The sequence below is a fragment of the Dermatophagoides pteronyssinus genome, unplaced genomic scaffold (assembly GCF_027571235.1).
Source record: "Dermatophagoides pteronyssinus isolate colony J.1.1.1.1 unplaced genomic scaffold, Derpt_VIB-CSIC_2022.12 sq0009, whole genome shotgun sequence".
NCBI lineage: Eukaryota > Metazoa > Arthropoda > Arachnida > Sarcoptiformes > Pyroglyphidae > Dermatophagoides > Dermatophagoides pteronyssinus.
In genome coordinates this window covers 87,986-104,962 of record NW_027461533.1, presented here as the reverse complement: position 1 = coordinate 104,962, position 16,977 = coordinate 87,986, and the positions used below count along the sequence as shown (strand labels likewise).

At 28.3% G+C, this 16,977-nt stretch overlaps 2 protein-coding genes across 3 annotated transcripts in view; one reads left to right on the top strand and one right to left on the bottom strand.

The window, feature by feature from the left end:
* Positions 1-8,677, bottom strand: part of LOC113795882 (uncharacterized) — a 21,876-nt gene extending 13,199 nt beyond the window's left edge. The window contains exon 1 of the mRNA XM_027346114.2: positions 8,370-8,677. Within this exon, the coding sequence (XP_027201915.2) occupies positions 8,370-8,405 (36 nt within the window). The 5' untranslated portion in view covers positions 8,406-8,677. The remainder of the gene's footprint in view (positions 1-8,369) is intronic.
* LOC142645292 (uncharacterized) lies at positions 4,353-16,977 on the top strand. 2 transcript variants are annotated; one of them, XM_075821237.1, is made up of 3 exons: positions 4,353-4,422; positions 15,464-16,083; positions 16,149-16,977. In XM_075821237.1, the coding sequence occupies exons 2-3, from the start codon at positions 15,539-15,541 to the stop codon at positions 16,969-16,971; spliced, it is 1,368 nt and encodes a 455-aa protein (XP_075677352.1). In that variant the 5' UTR covers positions 4,353-4,422; positions 15,464-15,538; the 3' UTR covers positions 16,972-16,977. The 2 variants fall into 2 exon arrangements, with proteins under 2 accessions (XP_075677352.1, XP_075677351.1); XM_075821236.1 differs by lacking the exon at positions 4,353-4,422 and having other exon boundaries at positions 15,276-16,083.

Sequence of the window (16,977 nt, the reverse complement as noted above, 5' to 3'; positions counted from 1 at the left end):
GAATTTCGAATGAATGAAAAAAAACAAACTCGGGAAAAAAATTGGTTGTTTTCATATTTAATAATTTAAAAAACAGAATCAAACCCTGAACTCGACGAAAATAGAATGTCCACATGAAATTGAATCAAATTCATTGAAGTGCAAACATAAATCTGATTTTTTTTCTTGTTTTCATTCACCATTCATTCATTCAGTCTCATCAGTATCAAATGAAATGGAAATGAATTTTAATTTCCATTTCAAATCATCATTCTTTCTCTATTGTAATTGAAAAGAAAAACATTGAAAATTCATTTTCATTGAATCATTTTTGTTTGATATTTTAATTCGGTAAAAACAAAAATATTATTCATTCACTAACTAAATAACCAGCCAGAACAGAACAGAAAAAAATCCAAAATCAATGACATTTGTCATTGACATTTCAAGCATCAAATATGATAATATTTTCATTTCATTCCAGAGATGATTATTATGATGATTATGATGATGTTCAAGTGGTTAAGTGATTTTCCACTTTTTTATATCATAATTGTAGCAAGAATTTTTTTCATTTACATTTACAAATCTACAGATCAATTCATGCATGAATGATCAATAAATACGACCAATTTTATGTTCACAAAATTTTGGTTATCATTTTTCCACCATCATGCATCATCTCAATAACCAAATATTTTTCCTTTTCATTTTCACTTGGTTATGCTTAATAATTTTTGTCTAGGTTAGGTTTAGTTTTTGTTCGGACAACAACAACAAAAAAATAAACGCGTGACTCTCGTGATCCAGATGATGTAATAGTGGTGATGTTTACTAATGATAAAGTTAAATAAATAAATAACGTTTTTCGTTTAGTTGGTTGGTTAGTTGAGAAGAATGTTTTGTTATATAATCATCATACACACACAGCATACACACACACAGTAGGGACAAGGATAATCTAATTACCTAAGAAGATACGAAAAAACATTTTCCATGTATATGGTGGTGGTTTTGTTTGTGTGGGTAAGGGGAAAATGTATGGATGGTGAAAAAAAACAACATTTAAATACGATATGATTATCTTATCATCTTTGAAATGAAATATTCCCGTTATTTTTTTTCTGTTATTTTAATGTTTTTTTTTGTGGTGCCAATAATGAATAAAAAAGTCGTCGATCCATATTTGATCGACGTAAACATTATATCGACAACAAACAACAAACAACCGATGTATTCTGTGTTCTGAAAAGATCGATTTGATAGATATTTTCGGGCAATGTTTCCGGTTTCCGGAAAGTTTTTTCTTACTACTGATCGATACACCAATATCACTGAGTACAGGGAACAAAAAAAACATCAAAAAATATATTTTTTATATAAAAAACATCCGAACGAAAAAATAAGGCCGACAAAAAATATCATTTTACCAAAAAGAAAAAAATCATCATCATCATCAGATAGAGCGAAAAAAACAAGATCCAATGTGTCACTATATTTTAAAAGTAAAAAACTGAAAAAAAGAATAATAAACACAATTCACAGCAAAAAAATATGGTCAAAAAAACGAAAAATTCATGTTATTCAATCATGATGATGATGATCATCGTCAAACAACAAATTGGATTCATAAATTTCATTGAATTCAGAATTTTGGCCACAGAATTTCATTATCACATACATAGTGATCAGATTAGATCGGAAAAATGTATTTTTTCTTTCCTCTCTATACTGACAGACATGGATAATAGATTTTGTTTTTTACTCTGTGAAAACCATTGGTCATTATTGTGCAGTTTTTTTTCCACTTTTACGTGCAGAATCCAATTTGATGCAACATGAAAAAGAAATTCATTTTTTTATTTCTTATCAATATTATGAACCATTGTGTTGTGGTCATTTCCTTTTCGATCATTTTTAATTGAATTATTTTTCTGGATCATCATGTGAGAGTTGAAAATGGCAATCAATCGAATGTTTAGTTGGTTTATTTTTAATTCGCTATGAAAATATTCCATTTGTTCAAAGTTCACCAAACAAAAAAAAATATAGTCAAAAAAATGATAATTGTATAATGAGATAACAAGGCATTTTTTACATTCCAAACACACACACCATACATAGTTATTAAAATTCAATTCGATCTAATTTCTAATTTTTCTGCGGAGGTCCTTACTCAAAAAAGAAGAAATCTATATAGACAAGAAAAAAATGTAATGATAATTTTTGAAGTTTGAAAATTCTATTTTTGATCTAATTTTTTTCCAGAAAAAAAATCACCAGCATCATTTTTTGTTTCTTTCACTTGAAATCATTATTATAATGATGACGATGTTTATAGAATTGATTTACGATCACCATCATTATCCAATTTTGAAATTTTTTTCGAAAAATTTTTCAAAAAAATATATCATTCGAAATGTAATTATTATTCTCGAAACATAGCCACAGAAAATAAATGGCGCCCATCAACTATAAATATATTGATTAAAACAACCAGCCGAAAATATATTGATTGATTATCATTGATCAGGTTTGAGAAAGAAAAAATCCATTTAATGACTACCACTGTGTTAAAACTTTTTAAAAAAAAACTAAAGAAAATCATTACTGATACTGATGATGATGATCAAATAATTATAACGTTTAGGTTTTAACGAAACGAAACAAACAAAAAAATTGAATATTAATGAAAATTTGCGAAATGAATAAATTCATCAAGTTGGAAAAAAAGAAAAAATTTAAGTTGTTCGGCCCCCATCAAACATTTTACCATTAAAAAAATTAACGATGCCGACCACTGATTGACTGACTGGACTACCTGTGTAAAAGTAATATGAGATGTTACGAACCGAACCAAAACTGCACTGAAAAAAAACTACTGTTATTTTTTTTCTACAATAAATATTAGCTGTTGGGGCTACACCAACACAACACTCACCGAACCACAATCAATAATGATGATGCTTTTTTATTATTATTCTGACATTTTGTGATATCATTTTCCATCATTATCGTAATCATCATAATGGTAATAATCATTTCATTTCATTTTTAGGATTGACCAAAAATAAAATGAAATGATAATAACAGTAACAACAACAGCAACAAGATATTTTGTTCAATTTGATTTGATTTCAAACACACACACAAAAAGGTTAATGATATGGTTGTTGTTGTTGTTGGTGAATGGTGGTCTTGAAGTTTTGATGCAAATGAATGAAAAAAAGGTTACATCCTATAAATTAGTGAATAAGAAGAAGAAATCCAGTAGCATCAATGGAGAGAGCAAAGAGTTCAATAATATTAAGGTCTCTCTATCTCTCAATGAAATCAATCAAATATAAACATAGGATTAGGATTGAATATTCAAAAAGAAAAATCGATCAAATCGATATTCGAACCAACCATCATTATCATCATCATATGAAATTAAAGAATCGATATTTCCCCGTTACACCAAATAATGATCATCATTATAATCTGACCGATCAGATATATCAGATTTAATACACATTTGCAGTATAAATTAATATAATTAAAAGCAGGCAACAAAAATTAATGTAACAACAACTAGTTTTTTTCAAAGGTAATTTCTATGTTGTCATCATCATCATCATAAGAATGTTATGTAAATTCCATTACCCCGAAAAAAAAGTATTAATTAAAATACAACACAGGGTTGATTTGATTGACATTTCTAAACTTACAGGACAAAAATTTGAATGAAATTATTGAATTTGAAAAGAAATGTTTCAATCATCATCAAAAACAAAACAAAACGAAAAAAACATTGAACATCCATTATAGTGCTTTTTTGCAGCTCTACTTTATCATTTCGGTTCATTCATTCGATGGTATGGAACCAGAAAAAAAGAATTAGAATTGGATTTCGTAACAAAAAAAAACTCATTATTTGACTTATTATCATTGATAGAATTGAATAGAATCGTCCAAAGAAAAAAAAACACTAAAAACGCCGAAAAAAACGAAGAAGAAAATTCTCTACAGATAACAAAATGGCATCCGAAAAAAGAAAGAATTTCTTTCTAAATAATCTATGGTGTGATATATATAGTGGTGGTAAAATGGAAGACAAGCCAGCAACAAAAAATGGCATGTGACATAATAATAATAATGATGCGGATGGATAGAATGATGATGATGCAACGGGCATCATCAATGGACAACCAGAACAACGAACAGTATAATGAATATATAAATTGCCTTAGGCAAAGTAATATTTTTTCCCCGTTTTTCTCAATAATAATACCAAAAAACTGAGAAAAACGAAACAGAAACACAAAACTAAATCAAATCAAATATTAAAATAACGTGTGCTGCCATCTTCGATCATTAATTACTTCAACAAAAAACAAAACAAAACAAAAAACATCAGTTTTTGGTTTCGTTTTTCGAATTGATCAGCTACCGATCAATCAGGTAGGTAGTTAATAATTTTTTTTTACTTTAAATAAAAAAACATTACATCATTTATGTGATGTGATCATCATCATCGATCGATCGACTGATTGATCGATCGATTTTTTTGTTGTTTCTGTTCGATAAATGTTTAATCATGTTTTTTGTTTTTGAATTGAATGAAATGAATGAAGATTGATTGAATAAAAATTACTTATTCAAACGATATTTGCAAATAAATATTTGATTTTTTTTTTTGAATTTCATCAAATATTTGATTTGATTCGATGAACGAATGAAAAAAAAATCAATTACCATCGATTGATGATTATCATCATCATCATCAATCGATGCTGGTGGGCTTCAAACAAGATGATCTTTGAATTCTATTTAAAAAATTTGTTTTTTTTTTTTGTTGTAACGTTATTAAAATTCATGTTATTATTATGTTTTGCGTGTTACTCCTGAAAAACTGATTTCAATCTAATTAATTCTACTACCACCCTTCATCATTATGACCTTAAATCTCATCAGAAGTTTGTGAAAACATGGTTTTGGCCTTTAGGGTCATCATACCAAAAAAATTGATGATTGATGCATACAGGCAACACAAGAAAGATAGCTACCAGATTTCGATCAATCAAATCAAATCGATTCGATTGATCTTGATTGAAAATATTTATTTCATTTTCAAACAAACAAATTTTTAAAAACATTGACCAAACCTTAATCCACACACATTCAAATTGAAATCTTTTCTTTTACCTCCTTATATTAACATGATTCGGCTAAATCACAGAAATTTTAGCATATCAAAATTGATGTTTTTTTTCCGCTAAAAAGTCATGGTCAATATCAATTTAATTCAGTAATAGTCAATAGCATTTCAAAATACTTGACCATTTCTATCAACAAAACTTGACATTCAAAATCAGAATTTCTATAGGATGTAAATCATTGAGAAGTGTGTTTGGTCAGTCAAATGGTGTTGTTCATTCAGTAATCCATAACAACCAATCATTAAATTATGAAAATTTTTTATGCCTAAACACGTTCAAAACAAGTTGATTGGAAAAACGATTCACAATTGGAAAAACACAAGTGCAATATGAACAACAAAAACCAAAAAGAAATTTCCATATCCAAAATGAAAACTGTATCAGATTTACTCTTTTTGTCTATGTGTAAATATCATGTGTTTGGTGGTTTTTTTGAACAATATCATTATGTTAAAATATCCTACGTTTTTTTTTCTTCTTTGGTTGTTGTTGTTATTTGCAACTCAATTAAAAGTGTCATTAACGATGACGACGACGATGACTACGATGTATTTTTTCCATTCATTCATTCATCCATCTCATTTTTATTCATTCATTCAAATTTGAATGGAAAACCACCATTGAAAATATAGAAAAATAAAAGAGAAGCTTATTATCGATAGTTTTTTTTCTGGTTGAATAATGGGAAATGAACCGAATGTGTGTGTGCAAAATTAAACCTAAAACTGGTGAAAATAGCAAACTGATCATGATGATCTTTCTGGTGCTGGCCACCGTTATTATTATTATTCAACACCATTTTCCAATACACAAACACCGAGGTGTGAACATCACACACACACACACCACATGATGAAACAACCATACAGAGACATAGAACCAACTATTTTCACTTCAATCCAATTGGAACAACAACAAAAGATTTTTTCAAACAAAAGTACCATACACAATGAACTGATATTCACCATATCATATCATCATCATGACCAGAAAATAGTTCAGATGTTTAATAATAATAACTTGTTATTCATAAAAATAATGACAAACAATATTCATCCCCCTTCAAAAAAAAACATTACATATTCTTTCCCCCTTCTCCTCAATAACTACTCTCTATTATCAGATGTTTGTTATCGGTTTGGTTTTTTTTTGAATGCAAATTGATGATGATGAAAAGGAAAGCAGCAAAAAATTTTCAAAGCTTATTGTATTCACACTGTGTTCTCACTCCAACTAATTTCCACCATTATTCTCCCCGGAGAGAAAAATCCAAAGAGAGAGAGATTGTATTGATATGATCCAGTTGGAACAACAACAGCAGTAGCCTATTATTCGGTTTTTTGAATCTCAATTCATAAATTTTTCTTTTTCGCTTGAAATTGAGAATAATATACTGGTTTAGTTTGATTGATTGATTGATGAATGTTGTGTGATTGAACCCCGAAAACAAAAAACAAAAACAAATATCAACCCAATTGATGATAATTTGGATAAAAATATCATACACACACACAAAAATGACAAATGGACAATATTTGGATTGAGAAACAAACAACATGTATTTACTGCTTTTGTTTTCAAATCCTAATGAATGAAGAAAATGAATATGATTGAATGAAAACTATATCCAATATTTCTCTTGAGAATTTTCATCTAATTTGTTTATCAAATAAATAAATGAAAATTTCCGCAAATAATTTTGTTTGTGATAAAGATTTTGTTTTTTTATTGTTGTTGAAAATTTTAAAAATTTTGACAAACAAAATGACAAAAACAAATGATATGAGCAATCCAAAGCAAGAGAGAAAGAAGATTGGAGATTAATAATAATAAAGAGTTTTTTGTTTTGATGAATGAATGTGACAGCACCATGTGTGTGATCATGGATCATTTTTTATAATCCAATTGTCGATATTTAGGAATACTAATAATAATGATGACTATTTGAGTTGATATAGATAGATTTTTTTTTGAAAATTGGATTGAAAACTTGTGCGAAATCTTCATGGATAATACAGTTATTATGATCCAGAAAACATAAAGGACAGAATTTTGAGGAATCTGAAAAGAATTTATTCAAACACACACACACAAAGCTAACTAACACGCGTACGAATAATTATCATGAAAAAACAAGAATATTTTTTTTGAAAAAAAAACTATGAATTCAAATTTTTTTATTAGATTAATATTTTTGATAAAGAGGAAAAAAACTATTTTCACAGAATTAAACATAGCACAGCTTTGAAGCTGAAACAAAACAAAAATAAAAAATCTTAATCGACCGTAACCGTAATCATTGAATGAATGATGATGATTTTCAGTATGGTCGATTAAATAAATGAATAGAAATGGATCATAATAATTTGTCATTTTTAATAAAGATGCAAAAAGAATGTTCAGTCATAAACCGAACTGAATCAAATCATCATTGTGATATGTGTTTTTCTTTTTTTAGGAATAATCTCCTGGGATCTATTTGCCCTTAACATCCATTACAATCATTATTATCATTTCGAGAATATCAGTAAAAATAAAATACACTTGATCAAAGCAAATGAAAAAAGGTTTTTTTTTGATTTAGATTGGAGAAAAAACAAAATTCATATTTTTTTCGTGTTGGTTGGGTTCAGAAAATAGGAAAATTATTCATTGTGATCAATGATCATTGTATAGAAACATTACGAAAGTGAGTGATGCAAACAAACAAACAAACAAATGGCTTTTATGTATGTACAATGAAAACATAAAGGATATTTGTTTGAATTTAAAAAAAACGAACAGAAGGTTTCACAATATGGATGATGATAAAAACATAAGGTCGACCAGCAAACAAATTGAAAATCTCAATTTCAAAAAAAATATTATCTAATGATAAATTGGGTATTTAGACGGAAAATTATCTTCGTTTTTTTCTTTCAAAATGATGATTGGTAAATTATATATTCACCATAAAAACCAAAATAGCAACAAAATTCATTCAAAACACACAAAACAAAATTGAATTGAAATTTTACAATGGAATTAATTTCATGGTTTAATGCCCCTCAAATCCATTTCAAAATGATCAATATAATTGTAATGAAGAGATTAATAAAAATGGTAACCACCAATATGTTCACCAAACAAAACAAAAATTTGAATTCAGGATTATTGAAAACTCATTTGATTGAAAAATATAAATCTTACCTGCCATGAACAGGAATCAAGTGCTAGAAATGACATTTTTTTTGCTGTTGTTGTTTGTTTGACGTTGCTATAAATAAAGATTTGTCTGTCTGTCTGTCTGTTTGGTATTTTATTCAAAAAATATTTTGAAATCAATCGAATCGGATCATTGTTGTTGTTGAATGGTGAGCATAAGCATGGTGAACCAGATGAAAAACAAAATGCGACGCAAAATGATGCTATGTGATGGATTTACCTGATGACGTGACTAGATTGATTGATTGATTGACAAACACAAAACACAATTAACAATTTTTCTTTGAAAAAAACAACTCGAATTTTTATTTGATTGAAAAACAAAAAACAAACAAACACACTTTGCACAAAACAAAAACAAAAACAAACAAAACCAGTAAAAAAAAGACACTAAGTAAATAAATTTGACATTACACAAACATTATCTTCATACAAAACTAAGAAATTGAAACAAAATTCAAAGATGATAAAGTTTTTTCCACAGAAAAACAAGAGACATTTAATTAATTAAAGTGAAACAACAACAACAACCAAAGATTTTTTGATGATGAGATTTTTTACGATTTTTCATTCAGAAAAAAAAATATTCGGTTTCGGTTCGATTGATGATGTGTATTTCGTTTCATTTCTTGACGCCTTTAGGCGTCAACTTGGTAATATGAAAAAATCGTTGCTTATGGATAGATATTGTATGTGAAATGAAATGAATCATAAATGATGATGATGATCGAAACTGGAATGATTTTTCTCTCACTGCAATATCTTTCTTTCTTTCTTTCTCTATTTCTCTTTCGCTGACACTTTTTAATGTTTAAATTTTCAGGTTTCTCTTCAATTCTCAGGCTTTGTATGTTTTAAATGTTATTATTTTTTTAGTTTTTCCTAAACAGTTATTTGAATGTGATTGTCAAACACAATGAATCGATGATGACGATAAAGCAGAAGACATTCAGTAAAGAAAATGAAGAACAATTGTTTCGGCTGATGAAAAGAAATGATTATAAATTAGAAAAGGAAAATATTTTGTCACAAATAACCCAAAAGAATTTTAAATCAAAGTAAACACAGAGAGAAGAAAAGAATTACAAGGTAAACATAGCAAAACACACACACAAAATATTTATTCAAATCTCATCGTATGATTCTCTCATCATCTGCGTATGTGTTTGTGTGTGACATAATTCTTTTTCAAATTCTTTACCATACGAATAGATCTTTGGTTTTTTTTTATCATTTTTTTTGAAACAAAAAACAGACCAAAAGATAGATGATAGTAGTGTTGTTGTTGTCGTTTTTGGTCTTTCAAAACACGCCTTAAAATGGATCAAAAAAGGCGGTACCAAAATGGTTTTTATTCACCAATAATATATGGTCAGTGTACGCCCACCAAATGGAGATATTTTTGGAAAATGCGCACATTCACAGGATGATGATTCAGGATCACCAGAAGCAAAATCGAAACCGAAAAACAAACAAAACGGACACCATTTTCCTTTTGCTGCTAGCTTTTGTTTGTGCTATATGTATGGATGAACATCCTAGAATCGCAAACATCCAACAACAACAAAAACTAAGCTAGGAAGACCTAGGGCTTTTTGTTTGCTGGCCTGACGCCCGACAACAAACATTGCCCGAATCATTTCACTATATAGATCATTATGATGAGCAAAAAATTTTTGAATTTATTTTCACCCATCAAATACGACGAGAAACAAGAATAAAAAAACGGTTTGAGACAATCGGTTTTTTTTTTGGTTTTCGGGCTAAAAAAATCGCGAATAAACCCGATCACTTTTCCTCCCGTACCAAAGCTATCATTATGATTAGGCATCTCGAAAAAGAAAAAATAAAATAAAAATGATGATGAGGAAATTCATTGCTTTAGGCAGAAAAAAAATTTTATCAAAATTTCCTCGCTTTTTTGTTTGTAGTTTGCTTCCTATTCAACCAATTATTCTCTAGAATAATGATAACGGTAATAGGTTTTTTTTTCTGTCTGACGACGAAGATAAAAATGAAATAGAATTAGAATCTCTCACTCTCTCTGAGGGAAATATGAATTATCCAAAGAAATATTGCATATACTAAAATGGATCGATTTAAATTGAGCAAAAGAACAAAACAAAAGAATGTAATTATCGTTGCATTGGTGTATTCTATGATGGATTCTGTGAAAAATTGTCAATTTTTGTTTTTGGTTTCCAATTAATATATCCTCATCATCTTTATCAGCTGACATTTTTGTTTCAAAAATGAAACAGAAGTGGGCGTTTCTTGTGCTTAATACTGATGATGATGATTGACAGTGAACAAAACAACAACAACAAAATGATTACATCTCATGCCCTATGGCAGCGCACCTCCCCTATAAACAATAACAACCAGCAGCAGCATCATTGATAGAAACTGAAAAAAATTGTTAGAAAAATAATAATGCCGATTTACAATTGGCTGATGGCTGTATACTTGAGGCGGAGTTTGACATATTCTCTCTCACTATTTGATTTGCCTCGAAACAAACAAGCAAACAGAGACTGCGTTTTTTTACTGTTTTTTCTTTTTTGGTCGAAAGGATGCTAGCGGGTTGAATTTCGTTTTTGTTTTGCCAAAACCAAAATCAATGATTATTTTGTATGAAAATCTGAATACCAGATGATGATGATGATGATTAAAAATGTTAATGAAAAAAATAGAATTAATTAAAATTCTTGAATACAATTTTTTCAAATTCTTCATTAGGAACCCGGATATTGGAGCCAAAATTGAATTAGAAAAAAATGTTTGGTTTGATAAGGATGTGAAGCAAATCATAAATCCAATGAATAATGAAAAAAAGAAATAGAAGAATCCAATGCTTAGCAAATGTTCGATCAAACAAACTATTATTTGGCCAAAAAATGAATGAACGAAAAAAACCCAGAGAATATATAAAAATTGAACTAGAAAACTTGGATTCTGCGAACAAACAGAATGAGCGGAAAAAAACTATTCGAGCAGCCAAAAAAAACTCGAAACGCACAAAACGAATAGGATAAATAGCCGGGAGCAAATTGAAACATTTCATTCAAGCAAAAAAAAATCAACTGGAAAAACTGCATGTTCAAATAATGTTTTCAAACACACACACAGGAACATTTTATTTTATTTCATCATTTTTTTTTTTGTTGGTTGGCTGATTATTCTGTATGTGTAATAACGGGGATTGATTTTATTTTTTTTTTCGGGTATGTTGTTGTTGTTGGTGGCCATCACCAACATTCAATTCAAAAAAAAATTGAATCAAAATTAGAATGATGTTCGGTGGAACACAGAAGAATGCTCCCAAAAATGGATCTTTCCAATGTCACACAAGTGAAAGAAATGGAAAATCCAATCAAAAACTGTCAAATTGATAATAATTTATTCATCATTATTTTCTCGGAATTTCAGAAAGAACAAAAAATTTCTTCTTTGCTTTTTAGTCGATCCAAATGGAATCATTCTCATTCGTCAAATAACTAATGTCAAATGATAGTTTCGCAAAAAAAAACAAGAAAAAATGGTCAATCCATTCCCATTCGATGGTCGTTTTTTCCAGTTGTTTTTTCGAGAGAATAAAAAAGACAGCGAAAAAGAAAAAATCAATCAAGAACAGCAAAAGAAAAATGGCAAACAAACAAACGAAGAAACAGAAGCATCCACATCCCTATTAAAAGATAAAATTGTTGTTTGTTTGTCTGAACGACACTGTTCTGTCGTTTTGGGTCTCTTTTTTCGTTTGTTCATTTCTTTTTTTTCATTTTTCGATCACAATTTTCTCTTGTGATTCTTGCTGTTTTATTTTATTTTGTCGGGTAAGGTTGAAATAGTTTTATCATTCCAATAACAACAACAAATAATGATGATGATGATGATAGCTTCAGGGCAATTCTTCTTTTTTCATTTCTCCATTTTGCGAATAACTAAATGAATGAATGAATGTTGCCCATTCTATTCCATTCCCTTATTTTTCAGAATCAAATGATATTCTGGCTTGTTGTTGGATTGTCCATTGGGAGAATTTCATTCTCAATTCAGTCAACCAACCAGAAAAAAAGAATTCAAGCAAAAAAAATGAAACGAGGAATCAAAAGAAATAACGAAGAGAGAATAACTGAGCTTCAAACGAAATAATGATGAGAATCAGAATTCTGAAATTCTTGTGGATTTTTTCTTTGCTTTTCTCTGGTTTTTTGCCATGATAAAAATAGACAAACAAACAAGCGAAATTAAATCAGAACAAAAAAAAAATCAAAACAACAAAAAGCTTTGAAATCTAAATTCAAATCCAAATCAATCAATAATCATCATCATCATTAAATTCTAATTACATAAGGGATTATTATTATTATTCAGTGAAGAAAACCATTGATTGTTTCAAATTATAATGATGATCAAAGAACAAATGAAAATCCATAAAACAAACTTTCTATTGTCCAAACAAACAAACTAAACATAACAAACAAATGTCAAAACGTACGCATCCCGCCAAATAACACAATAAACATCAACAAATTGGTGGTGGTGGTCAAATCAATTAGCTTTGATCAATTCCATTCATTCATTTTGGATTTCATTCGCAATTCAATCAATCCATAGTTTTCCCACGCAAAAAAAAACATATTGCTGCTGCTGCTACTGCTGATGCTCATCTCTCTTTTGAATTTCTGATCGAAGTGAATAAAAGGAAAATAATAAGCTAGGCATATTCAATATTTATCTTTTTTTTGTGGAAAGTTTTTCAATTCAAAAAATTTTCCGATAATTGAATCCGACGTTAACACACACACACGTTAGCATACACACACGGCATTGTCATTGTCATTGACGTTATGCCGCCTCTCTATTATCTTGTTGAATGAATCAATGGAAAATTGAATGAATGAAAAATCTTTCCTATTTATATTAATGTTGTTGTTTTTTATCATTTTGCTTATGTTTGTTTGATGTTTTTTCACATCATAATCATAATTAAACAATTTTCATCATTTAATGAACCTTTTATGAACTGATGAGATAATATTCTTTTTTTGCAATAGATCGATATCACACAATCGATTGTTTTTCGATGTTTGACATGTTTTTTTTTCTGGAAAACATTTACATTTTTTTCATTGTTCATTTTTGTTTTTGTGTTTTGTACAAATCTTGATTGATTTGAATGTTTTGATAAACTTTGATCGAGAACAAAAAATTTTTCATCATATTATTCAAGGTGAAAAACTTATGCATAGAAATCATTTTGTATAAGTTTTTTCGTTTGTTTGTTTGCTGTTACGGTTTCATATAAATATCATCGGGTAGCATATTGAACAAAACAAAACAAAAAAAACTACACAAATGATTACAAAATACTTGAAATAATTATACAACAACGATACCTGAAGCTTTGTTTTGTTTTTTTTGTTCGAAAACAAGCCAAAAAAGTGAACATATTGAACTTCCAAAACAAAAAATTATTTTTTTTGGCTAAACATATGAAACCTGATTGAAAGAAAAACCAAACTACAACCACAGACAAAACAAACCAGAACAAACAATGAAACAATGGATATCGTATAAGATTTCAATTGAATCAGGGTATTTTGTTTCAGGATCGATGTTGTGAAAAACTGTTTGTGAAAGGAAAAAGGTCACACCGACAAGGTAAACGATATGTGTTATGTATGCTATTCAATTTCAACAGCCACAAAAAAAAATTCCATTGTTTCAAATCATCTCTTCCCAAACATATATTATTGTTTTGTTTTGGTCAACTTGTTGAGTTGTGGTTGGAAAATTTGTCCGACAAAAAAAACTTTTTTTTTTGAAACAAAAAAATTTCCTTCCTTCGTCTGTTTCAATGTCTATTTTTCTGACTGGCGTTCAAACCACAAATCATTCAATCATCATCATTACTGATGAAAGAAATATAGAGAGAAAGAGAAACAATTAATATCATTACACATTATTATTATCATTCATTATCCAAATGAAATGAAATGAGAACAAACAAACAAATTAAGAAACTGGAAAACAAAAACTGGATTTTATTAGAAGATCAAAGATTACATTCGATTATTAAGGTCGACTACTACTGACTAACTAACTAACTTACTGAATCAATTGATTTGTAATTTAATTATATAGAAACAAAAAGATTGATTGAAGATTATATGTCTTAAGGAAATGGATTAAACAAAAAAAAAAATAGATCAACCAACCAATCAACCAACCATACATTCATCAAAATGAAAATTATATAAAATTTTTTTAATGTTTTGCAAAAATCATTATCAAAACAAAAGATTTTCAAATAACGTGGGAAATTCCATAGAATCAATTTTCTTCTTTATCCTGAATCTATTTTTATAAATATTTCCCCCGCGCCGGAGCTAATAATAATAATAATAATATCAGATTTTTAGTTTCTGGTTTTGTTCATTTTGTTTATTCAAACGATTAGCAATGATTTTTCTATTTTGCTTTGCCCCCAAGAAAATTAGCTATAATCATCATCATCGTTTTAAATTTTTGCAAAAATCAATGAATTTTATATGAACTAAGTTTGTTTTTTTTGGTTGAAAAAAGGATCATTTTTTTCTTCGTTCTTCAATATCCGCATCAACGAAAAAAAGAAGAAGTGGTGCTTGAGATTTTTGTTTTGTTTTGATTTCTATCCAATCTAATCGAATCGAACGATGTAACCAAAATTGATACAATCAGGCGTGTGTGTGACCATCAAGAGTAACAATGATGATGATGGAAAAAAAAGTCAAGTTTTTCTTCAAAGAAACAAAAAATGAAACCAATTTAAGTTTTTTTTTTTTTGTAAGGGGCACACGCGTTTTGGTTCATTTCATGACACGTGTTAATTTGTGTGTTTACATTATATATCGATGAATATGAATAAAATGATTAATAATATTTTGGGTTTTTGAGATTTTTTCATTTCTCAAGTGTTTGATTAAAATGAATTTTTCATTTGAAAATTCTGCATTTTCTTTTTGATATTAAAAAAAATTTTCGTACATTATGGACGACCTTTGCCGAACGATTTTGTGTGTGCATCGTAAATTCAGACACACACACACCGAAAATAAGAAGAGTGCTTGCCAAATTCGGAGAGTATTTTTCGAACCAAAACAGAAAAAAGCATGGATAATCTTGATTCTTATATTTTACAACTTAAAACAGCAAATAATTTTGATGATTTCAAAGATCTTTTACAAATTATTTTTTCAATCATTATAAAATCAGCGGATGATGAATTTATCAATGAATCGGTATCGATCAAACAATTATTAGAGTTTTTGCTCGAACAAATTTGGCCAAATAAAAGAATTGAAACACTACATAGCCGACAATTGAATGAAATCAAAACATTGGCCGATTTGATTGGAAATTTTCTTATTACTTTGATGAATAATTTTCAAACAATTTCGAATGAAATTCAAGAAAAATTATGGTTATTCGCACTTGTTTTTCAATGTGATTATTTGATGGGATTAAATCGAATATCGCAAAAATTTTTAGCAAAATTTTTATCATTGAATCAAAAATCCCAGTTTGAAAATTATGTTGATCGAAAAATATTGAAGAATACAATTTCGACATTGAAACAACATGTTGGTGATGGTGAAGAATGGCCAACAATAATGGGCAATTCGAATATAATTGATTTTATTTTCAAACATTTAAGGTGAGTCAATGTTCAAATTGGTTATCAGTTTTTTTTAATTTTGGGATTTTTTTTTGTAAATTTAGTTATGAAAAGCTCTGTGATTACATTTTCGAGTTATTTCCAGTTGCAATGCAAATCCTCGATAATTCTTTAGAATCAAATCAATCGATTGGTTTAAAGTGTTTGAACAAATTGCTTAAAACTCCTTGTGATAAAGATTTAGATAAAAATTGTTGTAATATTCTGAATGAAAATGGCTATATGGAACTAATATTTGATAGAATGAAAATATTGTTACATAATAGCGATATGAATTATTATTATTATTTGATATTGATTGAAAATTTTCATCTATTATTATCTTATCAACAACAACAAAATTATCATCGTTTTGGTAATCAAATGAAAGATTTATCATCAATTCATCAACTATATCGAAATCAAGATGAAATCTATAGGATTATGATTGATAATTTATCCCATAAAGATAATGTTGAATTTTTACAAAATAATCTAAATGCATTGATGACATATATTTTTCCATTAATGCATTGTAATCTATTGAAACATGGAAAAATTACAATGAAAACAATCAATTTATTATTGGATCGAATATTAATTTTTACACCAATAACATTATCATTATTAATTATGGAATTTATTTGTAATTTTATCCAACGAATTGATGGTTGTTTATGTTTCCATGATGTTCAATCGATGGCTGTAAGATTGGCAAAAATTTCTATCAAATTATCGTCGGAAAATTCATCAAGTGATACTGAACAAAAACAAATTGACCGTCAAATCATACAAATTTTTAATTTATTAGAAAATTCTTCTTCCTGTAATGAAAAAAATGTCAAATTTCTTTATCAATTTCGATCCAGATTAAAAATTTTAAATTGAAAAAAA